General features: G+C 43.7%; 1 protein-coding gene across 1 annotated transcript in view; it reads right to left on the reverse strand.

The window, feature by feature from the left end:
- Positions 1 to 18034, reverse strand: part of DMBT1 (deleted in malignant brain tumors 1) — a 101075-nt gene extending 83041 nt beyond the window's left edge. The window contains exons 1-10 of the mRNA XM_071564067.1: positions 17635 to 18034; positions 17244 to 17273; positions 16790 to 16834; positions 15915 to 16068; positions 15510 to 15817; positions 14063 to 14147; positions 12317 to 12528; positions 11870 to 12042; positions 10834 to 10958; positions 9889 to 10097 (exon numbers count right to left, since the gene is read on the reverse strand). Of these exons, the coding sequence (XP_071420168.1) occupies positions 9889 to 10097; positions 10834 to 10958; positions 11870 to 12042; positions 12317 to 12528; positions 14063 to 14147; positions 15510 to 15817; positions 15915 to 16068; positions 16790 to 16834; positions 17244 to 17273; positions 17635 to 18034 (1741 nt within the window). The remainder of the gene's footprint in view (positions 1 to 9888; positions 10098 to 10833; positions 10959 to 11869; positions 12043 to 12316; positions 12529 to 14062; positions 14148 to 15509; positions 15818 to 15914; positions 16069 to 16789; positions 16835 to 17243; positions 17274 to 17634) is intronic.
- Positions 18035 to 22939: the final 4905 nt, after the last annotated feature.

Genomic DNA, 22939 nt, shown 5'->3' on the forward strand with positions numbered 1-22939 from the left:
AACAAGACAACATGATGTTATGTAGTTGTAATCTATCTTACTTCTAATCTTTGCAAAAAGCTGATTAAACTGGCATGTGAGTTCCATCTATGGAACCAGTGTAGACAAGTGACATACCCTTTTTCCTACCTTCTTGGGAAGAATGTGGATTAGCTGGGGTGGCACCCAGGAGTGCTGCATTTAAGAGGAATAATGCCAGCACGGCCTTGGTGGTTCCCATCTTGCCAAGACATCCCAGTAAAATTGAGTGTTAGAATTTATACCCTGCACTTGTAAAAGGCTTGGGCTCCAAAGGTCAATCTGGTCCATGCTGTCTGATTGGGCAATATTTTTTATGACTACCTGATCTTTACAGAATTATTACACAGGAGCAGTAAAAATTCCATTTGCTAGATAATTTGTGCTGCTCAGGAAGTAGCACTGGAGCGAAAAGGAACTCCAACCCAAGCAAAACCAGCATATGGCCTTATTATAAATAATCTTAATTGCATGTGCAGGCCCAGTGTTACCTTTGGAACCAGAATGGTGAATATACATGTTTCCTTGCCTCAACAATCCCAATTTTATTTTCTTACTGTTTATAAATAATTGCTTGCTTAAGCAGACTGTAACACATTGCAAGGTGAGGCAGCAGACTTTCTTTAGCTGAAGACTCCTGGTCTCATAAATGTTTATATTTCTGTTCTCCATTTGAAACTGTAGGTTTGTTTCCCTGCTGTTTGTACATAAGCAACCTCTTAAGAGGGATTATGTCAGGTATCAAAAGTAAATGAATGCCAACTATTTGTAACATACCCTCATCTGGGGTCCTCTGTTGAGGTTGCTTTGCTTTGCCAATGTCTTCCCTCAATCTACCACTGTGGTCCTCAGCTGCATCTGCCAACAAAACTCCCTTCCACCCTTTGAGTCATGCAGTTTATATAAAAGAAAAGGAGCATGGCTTCAATTAAAATAAAAAGTCCTGTTGGGTTGGGTTCCTTGGTTGGTCTATGGAAGTCTTAATGGATTTATAGATCACTTGGGGCACAACAGACCATAATCCTGTCTGCTGGAGTCACTGTATCACACTTCTGCAGCTGTTCCTCATTTGATGAGGAGAAATAGAGGTCAGCTAGAAACAAGTCCATTGTTGGTCTAATATTTTTTTCACTACACTCCATCCAGGCCTCACCTCTCTGTTCAATTTGGTTATGATAGAAGCTGCAACCTAAGCAGAATAGTTGACATAATTCAATACTGGTGGTATATCCCAATCTTCCTTCTGTAGAGAAGCACAACTTGGGTCTAGAGACAAAGGGAATAAAGAGTCCTCTTTCTGCAAAGGTTCACAGAGCTAGAATAGAGGAAACAAAGACAAAAGGCAAGAGTCCAGAAACAGAATCAGAAGCTGTCAAAGCTGTAGCTGAGAAGAGCAAACAAACTGGAGGACAATGGTAAATACAACTGATTGTACTCCAATGTTAATAAAGAAGTGTGAACATTGCTTTTCACAGCTCTACTGTTCCTGACTTCCTGACAGAAGCAAAAACAATGCTATGTGCTCAGTGCAGTGGTCACACACTGTCATTGGGAAGGGGCTATGGGATCATAATCCTGACTCTAAAGTCTTTAAAAATAAGACTTTTGAACCATCTGGAAAGCAGTTTTGCAGAGAAGGTCCTGGGGGTTCTGGTGAATTGTCTGTGAGGCAGCAACATGTCCTTGCTGCAATGACAGCCAGTGGCATCCTGGAGCCACCTTCAGAGGAGTGTTGTCTGAAGATCAGGGAAGGGGATCCTCCCCCTCCAGTCAACATTGGGGGGACACACCTGGGGTGCAGGTTCCAGTTCCTGGGCTCCTCAGTACAAAAGACAAGGATGGACATACTGGAGCAAGTCTAGCAGAGAGTCACTATGATTAAAGGTCTGGAGCATCCCTTGTATGAGGAGAGGCCTGGAGAAGAGAAAGCTCTGGGAGATCTCATCAATGTGTATAGATACCTGATGTGATGGAGTAAAGACAAACTCCTCTAAGTGGTGCCTGGTGGCAGAATGATAAACTCCATTTAAATGTAAGAAAACAGAATTTCATTGTGAGCATGGACAAGCAGTGGAATAGGTAGGTTCCTCAATTCTTCAAGATATTCAGACCAACTGGACACAGTCCTGAGCAACTTCTTTTCTCTGACCCTGCTGTGAATAAGGGGATGGACTTGAGGATCTCTAGATCATCCATCCAGAGCTGCTTTGTGACATTGTGAACAACTGATGATATCAATTGAGGTTCAAGAATTGAGGAGGACTAAATGCACTGGGGTTAAATTTATCCACAATAATTACATCTTCTAGGCATGATTCTTGGACACAGTCTTGGCTGACAGGCTTCTTTCCAGGCCTCACCAGTTTCAGCTTACTGGTGCATTTCTGGCATTTCCAGTAAAGGTTCTTTAACTTATATGATAACCTATGCCTTGACAACAGGCACCTTTGATTTGCAGCTGCTAAAATGACGACACTCTCTGTACTAAACATGCCTTAGGTTATCTGTCTATTCTATTGCGCACGGTGAGATCAGAGCAGCAGGAAGTTTTCTGCAAAATTATGTACCATAGAGTCTGCAAATAATGTGAGTTATTAGGCTGCATTCCTGGCAGCATATCAGCAATACATTGCTGTTCTCACATCAGTAATAAATGGAAACTTTTGCCTTGGCTTGTGACCACCCATCACTGAGATAGAACGCATGGGATCAAATTTGTCTTACTGTAATCAACAGATAACAGGCATGAGAAAATCTGCCTCAATTGGCTCATGGTAACTTCTATCAGAGGTCAGCTGCTTGCTGGAATAAGTGTTCAATAAGTCATTCTGTTATACTTGGATTAAAGAAACAGGTGTTAGCTTTTTCTATACAACTTCAATAAAAATTGTGATTTCATACTACCAAAGCTTGAATTTTTCCACCACAGTTGTAATTTTTAGTGGTACTTATAGCTGTTAGAGACTATAGAATGCTCTGCTGTCTCAATTGATCAATCATTTTCTTTCAGTTTAAGAAATAAATAGATAAGATTTACTTACTATGATGCTCTGTGTTATAGATCCATGGACTTGTTTTCTGTCATGTACTACTTGCAGGAGGGAGCTTGAATATATCAGTCTTCACACTGATCCTTTGAATTTGCCCACGAAGGTTCTGCAAGTCTTCAGTTCTTAAATATGTTCCTATTCATTTTGTGTTGTACACAGAAGAGTAATACCCCATCAAGGGAGCACTCAGTACTGCTCAGACTTTTACTCTTAGTCTGCTTTGCTTCATCCCTACAAGAGGAAAAATGCTTGGTTTTAAGTCTAAGAAAGTGGCAAAAATAAATATAAAAAGTTTTAAAAAGAGCCATATACAGGTGAAATCAATCTGCACAGCACCTATACCTACATCTAACATTTGGGTGGTGTCCTGGCTGGGCAGGGTCTCATATCCTCAAAACCCATCTCTTCCTTCATGACATGACACATGTTCATTTTGGTCACATGATGAAAGAAGGTTCTCAACAGCCCTACATTTGAAGGGTTTGTGGGAAAGAATGTGAGAAGAATCTCTTACTTCTTATAGGCCTGCCATACTCTCATACTTCTTCTGCTCCTGCCTTGCATGACCCTGCAGCTGCCTTCTTTATGTCTGCTGCAGCTTTATGGCTGATGCTCAAGCCTGGCTTTTGTCTTCCAGCCCCTTTTCATACTCCTCTATTCAAATCACCATTAGTTCTTTGAAGTGTCTTTAGTTGAGTGATCATCAGTCTTTTATGCCAGTCTCCTTTCTGAGCATTACTGAGATAAAATACACCTGGCAGCAGTAGCTGGCTACTGAAAGAGTCTGTGGGAACAGAGAAGGCAATTTGGCTCCAAGACTTCCAACTCTTCAGTGTTACCATCTGTTCACCTTCATGCCCTGACCTTGCCTTCAAACCAGAAGGACCAGCAGGACAGAAATTATGCTGCTGGTTGCCAAAAGGAGTTGCTCAAGGAAAGTCATCTCTTCACATGCAAACATTCCAGAGAGCATGAAAAGCCACTGGTGCTCAAAACTGAAAGTCCATCAGAGGTGTTGTACTGCTGGTGTGTGCTCTGTGGTGTACATATAAACCCAAGGAAAGTATAGGGGGAAGTAATATGCAATTTTTTCAGTGTGAAAAATTACTTCAGCCTAAGGCACATAAAAAAATTCAGTCATTTTGCAGTTTTACAATTTTGCTTCTGTGCACCAATCCATTAATAATGTGTTGCTCAACTTTTATGGTACTTTAAAGCTGATACAGACAGATAAACAGCAAAGTCCTTCTAAGGAAAGCTAAAAGTGGCCTACATATACCATTTTATCTAAATGCTTTTACCCATTCCAGCTCCTTTCAAGAATCTGTTTCTATGTTTGGTTTTAGCCAGACTCTGTATTTCTTCCTTTGTTCTCACAACAATACCATATTTATGAAGCCTTTTAATGATCCCATGAGCTTTGAAAATGTATTTGAAGCTAACTCTCTGACCACAATATCATAACTTTGTCAAGGGTTTTTCTTCATCCTATATACCTCCCAGAACTTCTCATAATAAAAAAAAAAATCTTAAAGCAAGTTTCCTTCTGGCTAAACATAGAAATGCAGAGAAAAAGCTGAATTAAGCTACTTCAAAATGAATAACCTCTATTTACTTGCAATGTCAGTAGATGAAAAAAAATCTGCTGTATTTTTATATGTATGGTGTTCAAGGAAATTCGAAAGCTAATAGAATAAGAATTCCTTTTTGTGATGTAACTGTGGTACTGTGTTTATGTGCAGAAAAACATATGAGGTTTTAAGGGAGAGGAAAAAACAGGTTAAAGTTGCTTAATATTTTTAATCCCAAAGAAGCCACCTGAACTAAAGACATTGATTCTCAAAGATATAAGTCTACATTTCTAGCCAGGGGATGATTTTGATGATTTCCCCACTCAGCCCAGCTCATACCAGGTCTTCCCAAAGATTCCCTGGACACCAGATGTCTACATTTTGCTGCTCCATGCTGTGTCTCTTTTAGGAATTTTATATTCTTTCAGAGGTTAAAAACCAGAAAAAAAATGAAGCGCCATAATGGAACAGTCAAGGATTACTGGATTTAGATTTTTCCCTGCTCAAGACCCCAAGCATTCAAACCTTTCATACAAAAATTGTGTGCCTCGATTTGTTATTTAAAATATAATTAGGTTGTTGTTTGTATTCTATCATATTTCCTAACAATTCTTAATACTTCTTACTGCATTTCTTCCTTGCACTAATCAAAGATCTGAAAGCATCAAACAGCTTGACTTAGGAATGTGTAGTTTTAGTAACTAAATTCTGCACTAAAGAAAAAATTATCAATAAAAAAATCAGCTCATCTCCAGTCTAATATTCAGTGAAACATAATCTAGTTTTCTGAGCTGTATATTTGACTTTCTCTGGACCACAAATGCAGCAGAATGTAAAGTGTAGTATGTTCCATTTCCTTTCATGTTCTTTTTTCCCCTCACCTAACTGGGCAGACAATTTCTACCAGTGTGGTTTTTATGATGAAGGGGGTGCTCTACATATGACCATCTGAGGTAACAGGAGCTTTGCATTTACTGAGTGGGTGGGTAATGACAAACATAAATACACCTGACCTGTTTCTCCCCTACCCCCATTACCAGGCATTATATAAAAATTTGTAGACAGGAAAGAAAAGTTATGAATTCTGCTACAGTAAATTATATCAGTTTTACACATACATGTTGCTGTATTAGATATTGCATGATGGCAACTCTGTATTGACATTTAACTCTGAGCCAAGAGAAATCATTAAAATTAAATATTTGCATTAGCAAGTGTTTAAATAAGTTATGTGCATAACTTTTCTGCTCTGACTAGTCTCCCAAATTCTTTGAAAATGACTGGGACAGTTAAGTGTTTGCCTTCACCTCTGCAAGACCAGGCCTCCAATCCACTTTTCAAAGCCCATTTTGAAGATATTTGCTGAAATGCTTACTGCTCCAGTGATGCAACTCAGCTTATAAATGTCACAATGAGGGTGCATATTGAGAGCAAACATACCCCAACCTCCACAAAGGCCAAGCCAAGCTGGGCTGCGCCTTTCTACAGAGCCTCGCACAACTGGGGGATGACCATGCCAATGCCAGGCAGCAGGTTTTGTTCTTTAGCATGAACAGACAGAGATGCTTTCAGGTGGTCTGAGGGACTGATAAAATCTGCCCAGTGGGCTCCAGGCTATGTTTGCTGTTGTATAAATAACTAAGAATTAGTATAATGAAGAGAGCCTAGAAGTTGGCTATACAATAATTCATGGACAGGCACTGGCCACAGTAACTGACTGCCCCAGTGCTCACAGCCTGCTGGAAAGGGTTGGCAAGGCTTACCTGCCTAACCCAGGCACATCAGCAAACATATCTTTGTTCAATAACATGAATTTTGTATTGGTTTATTTGTCTAAAAATAATAGAAAGAAAAAATGGGAAAAGGTGATGAAGACAACTTAAAGTGAATGTAGATAAAATACTTATTTTTTACTTTTATTGACTTTCAGATTTATTAGATTGATGGTAAGCTCAACAAATATGGTCCAAGAACAGCTCAGATCAATAGAAATATTCAAAGTACTCTCAAAAGATTCTGCATTGTGTTTGCAAGTTCTCTGTTGTAACAGTCTCATACATCTCATCCCCTGCATGACCTATATTCTTTCCTTGAGGATTTCACTGTGCTGCAACTGCTTTGCCTTTGGTGTTCCCTTTTCACGTGAGTACAATAACACAATGATTCGACTTTGTCTTGTCATAAGGATGCATGAGTCACCCCTTGAAAAAAGAAAAGACAATAGCCATTGACTTATTCCATTGTTCTCTTCGTAGCTGCCACCCTACAGTGTGGGAAGATTGGTGTCACTTTGAACCAAGAACTTGAGCAAAGAATAGTAATAATATGGGCTTTTACAGAGTTGACCAGCAGCCTTGAAAGAGAAATAAATGCTACCACAAGCCTTTTTCAATAAGATTTGGTGGAGCACTTAAGGAAAGAGTGGTTAAAAAAAGGAAATAGTTAAAAAAACCCATATAATGAGAGTTGATGTCAGTTACTACCAATTATTATTTGTATTTACTAAGAGCACTACAATGACTACACCATTCAACCTAAAATTTAAGGTTTATATATAGCTGGAGGAGACTCATCACACATAGCCAAGGAATAGCGAGGAAAACCTCAGGCCTAAATGCAAAGATGACAGTGTAAATACAACTATAAGGGCAGTGATATATTTTCTATTCATTCACTAGTATTTAATAGAGTGGGAAATTATAGAGACACTTGGAGTTTTGTTGCAATCATGTAGGTTGTAGTTGCACATAACAGAAATTTATTAGAAAACAAATATTAGCTACTTGTGAATCAGTAAATTTTCATTCTCAATCTCTGTTATCTCTTAGCCCTCCTCCCCTTCAGGACATTCCACAGAAACATCTCCTCCAGCTGTATGCAATTACTTTGTCACAGTGGCACATTATAAGTCAAAGGCATTGAAGTCTGATCTAAGGCTTTTCCCCTGGGAAGTTGTGACCATGTTCCCAGCACTCTCAGCTGCTCTTCATCAGACTTGTGCTTCAAATGCTTTCCCAGCTCTGGACACACTCCAGCACCTCAATGACTTTTCTGCAGTGAGGGGCCCAAAACTGAACTGAGGATTTGAGGTGCCTCACCAGTGCTGACCTCTGGTTGTCCTGGATATGCCACACCATGGCACTCAGAACGGTCTGCTCCATAACCTTCCCTGGCACCAAGGTCAACCTGCCAGGCCTGGAATTCCCCAGATCCTCCTTCCAGTCCTTGAAGTAGATGGGCATCATATTTGCTCACTTCCAGTCAGCTGGGACCAACCCAGCCAGCCAGGACTGCTGATAAATAATGGAAAGTGTCTCAGTGAGCACTTCCACCAGCTCCCCCAGTACCCTGGGATGAATCCCATCTGGCTCCATAGACTTGTGGGTGTCTGAGTGGTGTAGCAGGTCACTGAGCATTCCCCCCTGAATTATTTGGGCTTAACTCTGCTCCTTGTCCCTGTCTTCCAGCTCAGGGGACTGGGCACCCTCAGGACGACTGGTCATACTTTTGAAGATTGAGGCAAACAGTGCTTTAAGTACCTCACCCTCTGTCACCATGTTTTCCCCCGCATCCAGTAAAGGATGGAGATTCTCCCTAGCTCTCCTTTTGTTGTAATACATTTATAGAAACATTTTGTATTCTCTTTGATGGCATCAGCCAAAGTAAGTTCTAGTTTGGCTCTGGTCTTTCTAATTTTCTCCCTGCAAACCTCATGGCATACTTCTAGTCCTCCTGACCTTCCTGCCCCTTCTTCCAAAGGTCATAAATGTTGCAATAAAGGTGACAGTCTGGTAACTTAAGTGGAGCTGACCTGAGAGCAGACACTGAAGTTCATTTTCACCTGCCTTGGCCACAGTCCAGGGCCAACCTTATCACACACAGCCCAGGCTAAGGATGAAAATTCTCTTTCCAGTGACATTAAAGCAAGGCCTACTCTGATGGCCCAACAGATGAGGATCTCAGCCCAGTATCCAAAAAAGTGCATTGCTGTTTGGGGAAACAGGAGGAACAGTCTTGCAGCTGGCTGATGACCGTGATGGAGTTTGGCTTCTGGCACTGACTCAGCAGAGCTCTGTACGTGCTCTGGGAGGAGTCAGGGGCGTTGCAGTCTGGAGCAGACAGGTTCAAGCCAGCCATTCTTGGAGCCCTTTTGTCACCCTGCAATTGCCAAGATATTCGTGCCAAACTGCTCTCCAGGAAGGCATTACCAACCCTGATAATGTTCATTTATTGCTAGTAGTTATCTTTTCCCTGCAGAAATGAAAAGAGATAAATTGGCACCTTTGCCTGACAGACCTCATTGAAGTCTGCACCTTCCTCCTGAGTGGAAGCAAAAGGACAGGCACTGATCTCTCCAGTGGACCAGCGACAGGACTCAGAGAATGGCCTGAAGTTATGCCAGGGGAGGTTTAGGTTGGATATCAGGGAAAGGTTCTTCCCCTAGAAGGTGGTGTACTCTGACCAGGCTCCCCAGGGCACTGGGCACAGCCCCAAGGCTGCCAGAGCTCCAGGAGTGTTTGGACAACACTCTGGGGGATAGGGTGGGATTGTTGGTGTGTCTGTGCAGGGACAGGGGTTGGACTGGATGATGCCTGTGGGTCCCTTTCAACTCAGAGTATTTTACTATTCTACAAACTGCCGAGGGACTGACAGCAATACTAAATGGTGTGTGAGAAATGTGAGATAGAACAGGAGCTGAATTCATGTTCTCCTGAATGACAAATGAGTCCAACTCTTGGAAAGATGATAGGACCCAGTTATACTTCATCCCTAATCTTGTTATCTCCAGAACATAAAAAAATGGAGAAATGGCATTCTAGAACAGATTTAAAGATTGACCAATTTCTGGCACTCTGATACATCCTGGCTCAGGAGTATATTAATAGAACTTGTTTATAGAACTTAAACTGTGACATAAACATTTCAGTTTTACCATTAAGAAAGCAAACAAGAAACAAGAAGCTTAGAGATCACAAAACTGACTCCCCACAAAACGGCTGAAACAGAATTTTTGTTATACAGAGATGGAGATGACTGATGTGAAATGGAATTAACAGGCATGAGTCAGTAAGCATATTCCTAATATTTATTCTAGAGATTCTGGTAATCCAGCAGCATAGTTTCTTTCAGAATTCAATTGGCATTTAAAGATGCCCTCTGTTAAAGACAATTTTATTGAGATTCAGGCTCATTCCTATTCTCAGAAGCAGGTTTCCAAAGCTGTATTGGGCCAGCAATAGCAATCACACTTTCCTGGTCAGAGCTTGCCTCTCTCTTGGGCCTATTGATACAGCCTTGGAAGCATCTGGCAGAATAGTCATAGGCCCTGCACACCACTAGCTCGCACCGCAGGTAAACCAAAGGACTGCTCCGAATAAACTGGAAGGCCCTGAATTTAAACCGGATTCTGTTTCTTTGGGGTGAATAATATGTAGAGTAGGTAGAATCTCGAACACACCTGAAAAGAATAAAAAAATATCTCATGAATACACACTGCAGTCAGTCATTTACACGCAATAAAACACATAATGTGAGAAGTGATTTTTAAATGTAATAAAACCAGTTCAGAAACCTGCAAGCAGGAAAAACAAAACACTCTTCTTTGGCAGAATTGGACCATATTCCCTCCCCCTCAGCCTGTTGCGTGTCCCCAACCTGTTGTGTTGATATGTTTTTCTGAAGGTAAATTAACCTTATCTGAGATATGTCACTGTTACCTCTTCAGTATTAGCAGTCCATGGTTAACTGGCCATAGCCACTTAGTCTACTTGTCATTTTAAGCTGTGGGGTGTGTTTGCTGCATTTTGGGTCAATCCATCCCCTTTTCCCCAGTAAATCCCAAGTGCCCATGTTTAAAAATTAGAAGCTGACATTACTGCATGCTCTATTCACACTATTCCACTAAATAAATAAAAGGAGAGGAGAGGAGAGGAGAGGAGAGGAGAGGAGAGGAGAGGAGAGGAGAGGAGAGGAGAGGAGAGGAGAGGAGAGGAGAGGAGAGGAGAGGAGAGGAGAGGAGAGGAGAGGAGAGGAGAGGAGAGGAGAGGAGAGGAGAGGAGAGGAGAGGAGAGGAGAGGAGAGGAGAGGAGAGGAGAGGAGAGGAGAGGAGAGGAGAGGAGAGGAGAGGAGAGGAGAGGAGACATATAGGAGTTCAAAGGCAGTTCTATCTGCAATTGCAATGGAAAAGAGCTCACCCATTCCTGATTATGTCATAGGTTTCTGCTGCAAAATTGTGGGGAGTGGGAGATGCCACACATGTGTCCAGAAATAGCACCAGGTTTGGATCAGAGCTGTGCAGGTAAGCTTCAAGGAACAAATTCTGGTTGATACGGACACGGTATGGTGAGTTGCGCACTGGCCGTGAGAAGTATGAAGAGTCATAAAATGTGAGGTTTACATCATATCTTCTGTACTGAGTTTCATTGACTTCAAAATTGTCATCTGCAATATACATTGTTTGTGCCCATGTGTTCTGGAGCATCTTGCAGTTCACATGCAAGTGAAGATTTCTGTTTCTTGTGATTGTAGTACCAGAAGAGGATCCTCTGATGACATTGGAATAGCTGATTGTATCATTGTTTCCCTGGTTGGCACATAAAATAAGATTCAAAATTAATTCATATAGTCAGGTACTTTATTGCACATTTTAAATTTTGCTGTATCCTTACAGCAATGTGCATAGTAAGAATAATATTTCCCAGAAAGTCTGCCATGGAAAAGTCTGAACCCAGTAATTTCTGTCCTCAGGATAAGAATCTGTAATTTCTATGTGTTATTCAGTGCCTACAATGTTGGTTTAGAAAACTACTCACATTAAATCCAGACATAACTGAATAAAATGCAATCTGTACAATGCTTTAAACATTAAAAACATGAAGGTTCTGGTCCAGCACAGTATTTAAGCTAAAATCTGGCACATGATTGGTCATATTTACTGCAAGCTTTGAGACCTTTTTAACCATCACACTCAGACAGGGAACTTGAAAATTTCAAGTATTTGCTTCCTTCCACAACTTATTCCTTAGGAGATGGATAACAGGCTATTAGGGAGTGCCCCGGCAGCAGATGCAGGAAATATAAGTGCTAACAAACCTTATCCCTAAGGAAAGAGACAGTACATTTCCAGTCCATGCAGTTTTCAATTTGTGCAGGTTTTCAAAGCGAATCCTTCAGTTTAAGTTTTTACATCCTCTCAATATTTGCCCATTTTGTTGAAATGTTTATTCCTACCTCTCGGACGGTGCCGCAGCGAGTGTAAGGAATGTCGAATGCAACAGACTCTGATGTAATGTTGGGTGTGCAAAAGGGGTCGTTCAAGGTGAGATTCCAGACAGAGTAGCCATGGGACTGAAGGAAGTATCTGCTCACAACCACGTGCATGTAGTCTGCCAAGCACAGCAGTGCTAATGGATGGCAAAAAACCATGTTACAAACTCAGTGAAGTGTCCAAAAAAGGTTGTAAGTTGTGAATTAAATTAACGATATCTTTTGCAGAATCGGTGGATTTATCGGGAGTTCAGAATCCAAACAGTATACTTGATGTTCATGGAAATGCTACAAATTTAATTTAAAATGACAAGAACCAGGTGATTTGTTAAATTGGTACAAGATTAACAATCGGTGAATTAGTAAGTAACTGAGAAGCATTTTTTAATTGTGCTTTATGTATGAACTTACTAGTGCTCTGATCTGCTGGAGTGGAGTAATAGTTGGCCTGAAAGCCTCTGTATGTGTATCGAGAGTTGCTGTGAAATCGGACAGTCATCAGGTTTGAGGTGGACGTGTATGTGCGATAATAACCAGAACAAAATTTGCCCAAGAGAGGAGAGCTATGGAGGGGCCCGTCATAGACTTCCACATAGTCAGAGAGGCATCTGCCACCTTCCATCCTGGGGATCAAACATGAATATTCAATCAAATGCTTCCTTATTAATTTCTTATTTATTTTTCCTTTTTTTAACTCAAAGTAAATGTTTATAGTGAAAGAGTACATTTTACAGATATAACTATGAAATAATTGAGACTAAAATTACTTCAATTTCTGTCTCATTAGATGTCAGCAACATTTTTGACTAAATAAATAAAAATTAGCATATTTCTCATCTCAGATATACTAAAACCTTTGAAAAAGTTCCTTGAAATCAAATAGACCTTTGCTTAGTAAGTCCAAGTTGTCCGTCCCATACATTTATCTTCCCAAGTAATAAATTCTTACTTACTGAATATCTCCAAATCTAAGTGTGACAAGGAAGTTGCTCTTTACTTCTATTTCCCACACACAGTTGGCATTGTTTGGATAATTTCTGGGGTACAAGGGACTCTGTAAGGTACCAGATGAAGAGGAAAGCAAGCCACCACAAGAATAATCTTCTGCTGAGAAAAATATGAGCACAAAAAGATACATATACACCATTTAAGGTTGCTTTTGAATATGTCTATGTAGAGTTTATGCCTAAAATTCAGAGGCAATGACTTCTATCAGCTTCAGTGATCTTTTTGTTATGTTCATATGCATCTGAATGCAGGTTAGGAGACGCTAAATGCATTGAGTGGCTTTTAGAATACTGATCAGTGTCTGCACCAGCAGGATATGAGCATTTGACTTAGAACTACACAATTATTGGGGTTGGACTGCTAGAGGTCCTTAAAAAATTCCCAGCTGAGCCTAATTCTCCCCTGAAATCATTGCTAAAGACCAAAGGGAAGGGGAAAAAAGATCAAATTGTTTTGTTTCAAAATAAGAATGAGGACAAATATACAAATCATAAACACGAAGAATTTATGCCACAGTCAAAATATTGCATCAGATTTATATGCAGCTTAGCTGCAGCTTCATCAAATATCAGAGGAGTCAAGATTTTAAAAAAATATAGAAGTAAAATAAACCCAAGTATTTCTAGGATACTTTCAAGTACAAGCTCAAATGACTCAAAGAAAAGGAATGTGTAAATGGATACTTTTAAATTATATTCTAGATTAGAAAAAACCCCACACTTACTGCTTTCAACCTTAAAAATGAACAAGACATCACAGACTGCTAAGAGATTTTCAATTTTTTTTCAGTTCCTAGCAAACATTAAAGACTCTTCTCTGGCTGACCAAACATTTACGATGTAAATGTGAGCCTTTCCATCTGAGGGTCCCAAATCAGATAATCCTTGTAAGTTCTGCCTAAAGATCAGGAAACTGTTATGCTGTGGGGTTGACTGAGTTTAAGCCCAGGTTGTCCATCGAGGCAGCAGACTCTCCAGGCCTATGACTCTCCATACTCACTGGCAGCAAGCCTTGGGTGGCCTGGCTTTAGTAGCAGAACTGGACCAGATGACCTCCAGAAGTTCCTTCCAACATTAATCATCCTGTGATTTATGTGACCCATAACCAGAGGGATCTGACTGACTCCTGCCCCAAGTCCTCCCAGCCTACCTGTGGTCGATGACATGGTGGTCGTCCTGCTGGAAGTACTTGGTGCTGTGGGGAGAGAGCAGCAGGTGAACACTCAGCCTTTGGCCTGAGAGAAACAGCCCGTTGGGACTCAGCCGTCTCCTAAAGGAATCCTGAGGCACTCAACCACAAGAACCTCAATCACCACCTGGATACGCTGCAGGTCCCCATGTGGCTGCATCTCAAAGCTTTCCCTCTCTATCCCACCAGCCCAGAGTGCATCTCGTATTCTACATGTGCAATGGCTCCCACCAGCAGGGCCTCAATTCTCTTTGTTCATTGTCAGGTTGATAGGACAGAATGGACACTCAGCAAGTTTATTCCTGACACCAAACTGGGACGAGTAGCTGGTCAAGCAGAGGGTCCTGCTGCTGTGCAGAGGGACCTCAATACACTGGAGAAATAGGCCAACAGGAACATCATGCAGGACAACAAGGACAGGTGCCAAATCCTGTTTTTGGGAAAGAACACCCCCATGCACCAGCAGGCACCGTGGGCCACCTGTCAGGGAAGCAGCTCTCCAGAAGAGGTCCTGGTGAGCACCAGGTTCAGACTTTGCCAGCAATGGTTTAGCAGGAAGTGTTGGACTAGATGACCACCAGAGGTCCCTTCCAATCTCAGCCAATCTGTGGTTCTGTGATTCAGAGCATGAGTCACAGATAAACAGACACCTCAATCCCTCCAGACTTACTGCTGCCCCCTGACGTGGTGGGAGTCCAGCTGGAGCTGCTGGAGGAGAGCAGCAAAGTGAGAGCACAGCATTTTATCCAAGACCAGGAGCCTTGTGGGGGTCACTCCTCCCCAAAGCAAATCCAGGGATACATAAACCCAAACCTCACGGTTGGTGCTGTAACCTGGTGGGAACCTGCAAAAGCAACATCAGCCATCCTGGGACTCTGTCACCCGACCAGGGGCAGGAGGTAACCAGACCTCTTGTGCCCTGCAGCTCCAACTGAGCTCAGCAACACAGGGGGAGTGGAGCTGGAGCCGCCAGTGCTGCAGACAGAGAGCACCAGCCACACTTGCTCCTCCACACTTTCACAGCTGCCCAAAAGAGTTCCCTGCACTGCAGTAGCCCTCTGATTAGGAGAAAACAAACAGTAACCATTAGCAGGAGCACTGGTCTGCAGCAGTGAGAGTGCCTGACTCAAGCAACTCCTCTGCCTGCAGCATGGGCCAGAAAAATTGGTGATAGTTCAGTGGCAGCACAGAGGTGGAGAAAGCAACATCTCTGCCCGCCAGGCAAAGAAACAGCCTCTGCCAGCAGCCTCATGGCTGTGCTGTCCAAAAAGATGCCCCACAGCAAGGATGCCTGTCAGTGAGGCTGAAGGGTCTGGATTCCCATGGGTGTCAGGAACCATCAGAAGCCCTCTAAGGTAGAGTTTGGTCTTCTGCCCTGGCAAGAAGTAAACAACAGCTCAGGGCTTACCTGTGGTGCTGCTGAAGGCAGGAAATGAGGAGTAGTAGGCCTGGAACCCTCTATTGGTGATGCTGAAGTCACTGCGGAACAGGATGGTCAGCTGGTGCCCAGAGGATGTGAAGACACGATGGTCATTTCTGCAAACTTTGCCAAGAAGTCGCTCCCCAGGGTTCCCACTGTCGTACACCTCGATGGCATCGTAGGAGCAGCTGCTGCCTTCCAGCCTGGCAGGGACAGGGGATCCGTGGGCACCGCTGGCTGTGCCACCTCCCAGCAGGAGGCCCAGCTCTGCAGGGCTCTGCAGCCACACCCCACACCTGCCTCACCCCAGGGCTTGGGCATAGACAGCTGAGGGCCCCTCTGGTGGGCACAAAGCCACCCCTGAACCCACAGCCAGCCCCGCACAGGACTCACTGCACATCCTGAAACCGGAGGTCAATTCTGCGAGCCGTGTCCCACAGCTGAATGCGCCACACACAGCGGGCATTGTTGGGGTAGGAGCTGGGGTAGCCAGGGCTCTGGATGTAGCCCCACAGATCCTGGAGTAAGCCACCACAGGAGCCTGTCCCTGCGGAAAGGAGAGCAGAGTCCAGGAATGGGCAGAGTCCTCTTGACATCCCATGGCCAGGAGCTGTCAGAGAAGGGCATGGCCCCACCAAGGGGGCTCTAACACAGCTCCACTGTCACCCTCCCTCCCGGACACATCGCACCACCCCAAAGCACCACCCTTGCATTCTCCCAGCCCAGCGCATGGGCTGTGCCCATCCAACAGAACACCTGGAGCAGAAGATAACCAGACCTCTTAAACCCTCCAGACCTAAATGTGGTCAGTAACACTGGGGGAGATTGAGCTGGAGCTACATGATGTTACAGACAGAATTCAGCAGGTGTGAGAGCAGCATTTTGCCTGTGAAGTACAACCTGCTGAGAGCCAGCCCCTAACAAAAGCCAGGCTCTTTGCAGTGCTGCCCCCAGAGAAGGGACAAGAGGCCACAGGCACAAAGTGAAACAGGGTGTTCCCTGTGAATATAAGGAAACACTTTTTCACTGTGAGGGTGACTGAGTACAGGCATAGGTGGATGACAGCAGCAGTGGGGTTTTCATCCTAGGACATAGTCAAGATCCCCCTTGTCCTGATCTCAAACAGCCAGCTCTAGGTGACTCTGCTTTAGGTAGGGGATTGGAGCAGATTACTCCCGAGGTCCCTTCCAGCCTCACCCATCCTGTAATCCTGTGATCCATAACTGAGGACAGAAGCTAGTCAGACCCCACACCTTCTCTGGACATACCTGTGGTCCATGACACAGGGGTCATCGTGGTGGAGGGAGCTGTCACTGCACAGAGAGAGCAACAAGTGAGACTGCAGCCCTTTGCCTATGAGGATCACCCTGCTGGGTGATTCCCCTCTCCAAGGGGAACCCCAGGACAATGAAACCCCAAACCCACAGCTGGCACTGTAACGGGACAGGACTGAGTAGCTGCAGTGCCAACTGCCCCAGCACTTGCTCAAGGGCATCCACACTGCAGCACCATGAAGATCAGTGCCAATCCTCTGCCTCAGAAGTGGGAGGGCTCCGTTCCAAAGGACCCCAAGTAATCCCACATCAACCTGAGTGTCAGGGATGTTACCCAGGGTCTGGAAGTGTAGCCTACATTTGCGTCTTCTGCTCTGAAGAACACAGAGCATCCCAGAGGCAGAACACCCCATGGCAAGGGAGCATATAAATAGAAATCTCTGGTTACCTGTTGGTGGAGACACTGTTAGTCCTGAATCTGCAAAGAGAAAACCAGAGGGTGTGAGGCACTCAGACTCCTTGTCTCCTCTTGGAGCACATACTATAATCTCCTGGAGAGCTAGGTAGGGACCCATGGGGTGGTTGGCCTGGCTCAAAACTATCCCCCTCCTCACTCTACACAAGATCATTCTCCCAAATCCCAGATCTCCTGACCACAGTCTGCAAGTGCAGGAAGGGCGTTCCCTCTGAAACAGGGGCCCCTGTGCCAGAGAGATGGACCCAGGACCTGCTCCTGCCCTGCAGAGCACAGAGCAAGGGCTGGACAATCCTCACCCAACCTCACACAAACTGCATAAGGGTTTTCTTTGGGAAAATGCCACCAAAACACAAAAGCCCACCTGAGCATATGACAGAAGCATCTCCATGATGACATTCATAGTCATAGTTGTAGGGGCACTCCCACAAGAAGTTTTCATGCCCTGCACAATTCACCTCCGTGAACACATATCCGTATGAACCGCTTGAAGGGAAGTAGTGCATCACTCCAAGAGGTGATCCACAGCCAAGCTGCCTGCACACAACCTCAGCATCTTCCATGTCCCACAGGTATCCACACACCTTCTCCCACTCTCCGAAGTACAGAATTTCCACGTTGCCGGCACAGTGGTTCGGGCCACCGTACAGCCTCAGGTCCACCTCTTGGAGAGACACAAACCTCTGAGTCAGGCCACCGGTGCTCTGGGCTCGGGCAATGACAATTGACAGGAGAGCATGGTCTTCCATGTCCTCTCCAGGCATGGCTGCCCCTGGCACCCATCTGTGCCCACCCACAGCACAGCTCAGCATTGGCAGCCCCTTCTCAGGCTCCCACACTGTGGGCTGGGCAGGCTGGAGCAGCAACAGGTCCCATCCCTGTGCCCACGGCAGTGACAAGGGTCTTGGCAGACAGACTCACCATCAACTATGATTGGAACTGTTGAGAACAAGCAGAGGAAAAAAAATACATAGAGCAAGCAAATTAGGACAAATTCTTTGGGAGATGTGTTTGTTCTCTACCCTTTCCCCAGTTAGACAAGTTCCCAGTGAAGAGCACAATTGACAGATTTTCTTTCTAGCAAGGAGGCTGGTTGCTGGAGGGCAGAGCCATCCCTGAGTTCCTGACTCCCAGATCCTTCACTTCTTGCATACATCCCTGGTCCCACTCATTAGAAAACATGAGCTTTTTCATAATAAGAGTTTTTTCCTAAGAATAAATACTATGCTAAAAATACAAAGCTATCACTATGATGTAAAGTAAGGATCTGGTAAATTCTACTTACAAGTCGTGGGCGTGGGGTTAACTGTTGTTGTGGTATGAGTTTCTTCTAGAGGAGAAAAAAACACAGATGATACCATATGTGAAGGTCAACAAGGCCAATATAACAGGAAACTTCCTCAAACCCTGTTTCAGTCTCCAGCAATTTATAGCCGATCCAGGAGATTTCTTTCTATTTTAATTTTTCCTTCCGTTGGTCAGCAAATCTCTTTGTGAACCCATCAAAACCTGCAACTGGCCCAGACAGGGCCAAGAGCCTTTGAAGCGAGACCAGTTTTCTCAGGGTACCCAACCCCCTGAGCAGGAAGACAGGGATGGGGAGCAGAATGAAGTCCCCCTAATCCAAGGGGGCTGGTGGGATCCACCCAAGGATGTTGTGGGGGCTCAGCCTAGAGAAGAGAAGGCTCAGGATGGGGACCTTATTGCTCTCTGCAACTACCTGAAAGGTGGTTGTAGCCCTGTGGGGGTCAGTCTGTTCTCCCATTCCCCAAAATAAGAAGTGACAAAACAAGAGGAGAAGCCTCAAGTTGGACCAGAGGAGGTTAAGATTGGAGATCAGGAAAATTTCATCATGGAAAATGTTGTCAAGCCCTAGAACAGACTGCTCAGTGCAGCCTGAAGGGATTTAAAAGACATGTAAATGTGCCACACGTATATGTGTAAGTTTGTGGGCCATTGATTAGTGGTGGGCTTGGCAGAGCTGAGTTAATTGTTGGACTCATTCAAACTTAAACAATTCTTTAATTCTATCTGCTGGCTCCCCCTGATCTGATGAGAAATTGAGGGCTCTGCTACTTGCATGACAATAGACTGTGAAAAACTGTCTCTCCCTTCCTTTCTCTAAATCAAGAATAAAAATCCTACCAGAAATGATGATGACATAAAATATCTGAGGAGATAGACAGAGCAAAGCCAGTACAAGGGAGGCTGCACATCCCCAAGCTCCCTGTCACAGGTTTTGCTTACTTTTCCATCACAACTAAGTTACTCTCAGTCCCTTCCACTTCCAACACCACTGATTTCATCGATAACACCCTGCTTATCACAGTTGGAGTCAGTAACTGGGTCAAAGAAGGGGTTTCCCTGCTAAGGCTCCTGTATAGCTGATGGAAAGCCTCCAGGTGGCACTAAGAGATCGAGCGTGTCCCACAGGACTGGGCTCTGGCACCCGGAGGCGATCTCCTTCCTAGTGTTCCTGTGACAAGGTGACAGCACTAAACCTATAATCAAAATTAATAAGGGCATTTCATGTGAATCCTGCTCTGTCTATGTGTATGGCAATGGAAAACAGGCTACAAACCAGTATTGAGCCAAAATTCGGCTGTGCAGATTATGGATAAATGTGCTCTGGGCTTTCGTAAACCTCTGCATTTATACAGACTCTGTTTTTAACACAGCATTGCCAACGCAAGGTTTTAGCCCAAAAACTGACTTAATCAGGCCCTTAATTGCAGCGATGACTCTCATTCTTTCTGTGAGAGTGACATATATTCAGTTATGTGCTGCATTTTAGGGTCATGTATATGAGACCATACAGATTCCATTTGTGTGGATTCAGAGCTGGGAGCCCAGTCTGAAGGACACTGAGCCCCTGATACCTGTAGGTTGGCTACATTGACTAAAACCGGATTAGGGGAATTTCCAAATGCAAGCATCAGCCTGGAGAGAATATTTAGCAATGCCAGCTCTATAAACAATGTACATTTTCATATAACTTTGGAGTTACCTGTTGTTAGAGGCCTTTCTGTTACAGCATATCCTGTTGTCCAAGCTGCAGACCATGTCAAAACAAGCAACAATAACAACACACACAAAAAAAAATTTGAAGGAACATTACATGAATTAAGTAATGAAGATGGGAAGTTGGCATTCACAGGATCCCCTGGTGGCACTGGCAAAGGGGTGTCAGCTGATGTGCAAGGGAGTGGGTTAGTTCCAGCTGCTGGTGGTGATAAAAATCCTGCTCTGTGGACAACCTGTCATAAAACCTATGGCATTTACTCTCAAACTCACAGTTTATGTGTTTAAAGTGATTTCTGGATGCAGAAGATCCTAACAGGGGCATCTGTCATTTATTCAGTTATTAGGGTACCTTCTGACACATCCCCCCACACTATTCCTCACGCATGCAAGGCTTTCCATTTAAATTAATTAGATGGTAATGAAAGGATAAAACAGTAACTCAGTAATTTCCAGCTGAATATCAACATTCCAGCTCAGTTTTCAGTATTACTAATTGCACCTCAAATATTTATTGAGGTAGTCAACAATGAGGGCATTAAAAACCTGAGCCTGGAAACAGCCGTGAATGGTTATTTCTTTCCACTGTGTACATGGGAGCATGGAAAGGGAAAGTAGTTTTTTGCTTTTGGTTCAGTAGTTCAAGTAAATTTCATTCCAGAACTTTACACCTGTAAGAGGAGAGATGGAAAGACAGCAGCTGTGGCAACACTTTTGATCTTTTCCCATCCTACCCTCCTGCATAAAGAATGCAACAGCAACTGCTGAAAAAGAAGTGCCTTGTCTCTCCCAGCACCATGCTGGCACTCTGCTCAGCCAGGGAAGCCTCACCTGAAAAACGAGAAAGTGCTTTTTGAACACAAAAAGACTATTTTACCCTGTTGGAGGCACCTTTCCTTCCATCAGACCCCCACCCCACCCCAATATTTGTATTGGTCCCCAAAGGGATCAAAGTGGCTGAGCAAAGAATTTCCTCTGCAACCAAATCAAATCACACTTGTAACAGGAATTAGCCTGTGGGAAATTAGAATAATACAAAGTTTACAGTAATTCCTGTTACATTTTCATAATTACAATAATAATAGGAGCAGGGTTATGTGCCATAGTTGTTATTAAATTCCAGTGCACCAGTCATAACAATGTACCTAATCAAATACAAACCCCATGTTTCAAAGTGCACCTCTTTAAACCAAACACATCTTTAGTCCAGAAAATACTTATTGTTCTTTAAATCCATCGCCCCAATATAAAGACTTGGAAAATTATATCATTGACTTTACAATATATTAATTTTATTTTATTCTACTAGGTTCTTTACAAAAAAATGGTGAGAAAAAAAATAAATTCATTAAGTAGTTTCAATAAAATTGATTTACTCAGCTCATAGGTTTGACCTGCTCAGGGTGTTCAAAAGAACTATGCTGTGCTGGTAAATCCTCTTTTACCCTTAAATCTCAGCGTTATCCTGAGGTGAAATGTAGCCATAGAGGGGAGCAAAAGTGAGACCCTTTACCTGCATCCACCTGAATTTGAAGACTTATCACCACCATCCAAGACAAGATCATGGTGACAGCCATCTCCTTGGAGCTGCTGTTAGAGGAAGGCACCGGAATTTATAGGCAGGGACGCCAAAGGGTGTAACTCAGCAGCCCAATCTCTTGCTTCAGTAGGTTAATACAACATTCCCCACTGCTCTCACTTCCCTAACTTCCACAGCCATATGTTTGATTTGTTAACCAAGACTTACAACTTCCTGGTTCGACAAGAAGACACCGCCTGACATCTGATTCAGAGAAAGCAGAGATCAAAAGTGGTTACTATTTTTCCATCCCATCCCTCTTTGGCTGTGAAGTTCTTTTGCTGTCACTTATGTAATACATCCCTTTCTTGGGTTTGAGCTGTACCTGAGCCAAAGCTGCTTTTTAAGTCGGTGTAGAAGAGCTTTACTTTCTGTGACTGTTCATGTGGAAGGGTAAAACCATGGTGGAAAAAAATTGAGGGGCTTATGGAGACCCTTCCTACTGGCCTGGACTCCGACATACCCACCAGCTGCTGGGAGGGCAGCAGCCAGAGACAACCATCATGCCTCCAGTCCCTTAATGTTGTTGTGAAGGGACCTTTTCAGGGACTGAGTCAAATCATTAAGGCTGGAAGAGGCCTCCAAGATCATGGAGTCCAACTATCAACACCTACATTGTATCCCCCCCAGTGCCACACCCACACAACTTCTGAACACTTCCAGAGATGATGATTCCACCAGTTCCCTGGGCATCCTGTTCCAATGCTTGACAACACTTTTGTGAAGGAATTTTAACTAGTGTCCAATCTAAACATCATCCCCTGGCACTATCTAAGGCCATTCCCTTTCGTTCTGCTATCACATGGAACTTATCCTCACATACTTCTCAAATGTCAGTTACTTATGACATTTCTGGAGTCAGAAGAGTTTGGCACTGGAATGCTGAGCTTCCTTGAATTCCTCCAGACTGCATTTATTTGTATCTCTGTCCTTAGAGATGCCACAAACACATGTAGCAGAAGTATCTCCATTTTTTTCTGTTCTCCCCCTGTTCCTCCTTCAACATGCTCTCTCATCACCAGGACAGCAAGACTCAGTATGTTTGAGTTGTACAAGCTGTCTACTGCAG

Source organism: Pithys albifrons, chromosome 9, assembly GCF_047495875.1.
Source record: "Pithys albifrons albifrons isolate INPA30051 chromosome 9, PitAlb_v1, whole genome shotgun sequence".
NCBI classification, from domain to species: domain Eukaryota; kingdom Metazoa; phylum Chordata; class Aves; order Passeriformes; family Thamnophilidae; genus Pithys; species Pithys albifrons.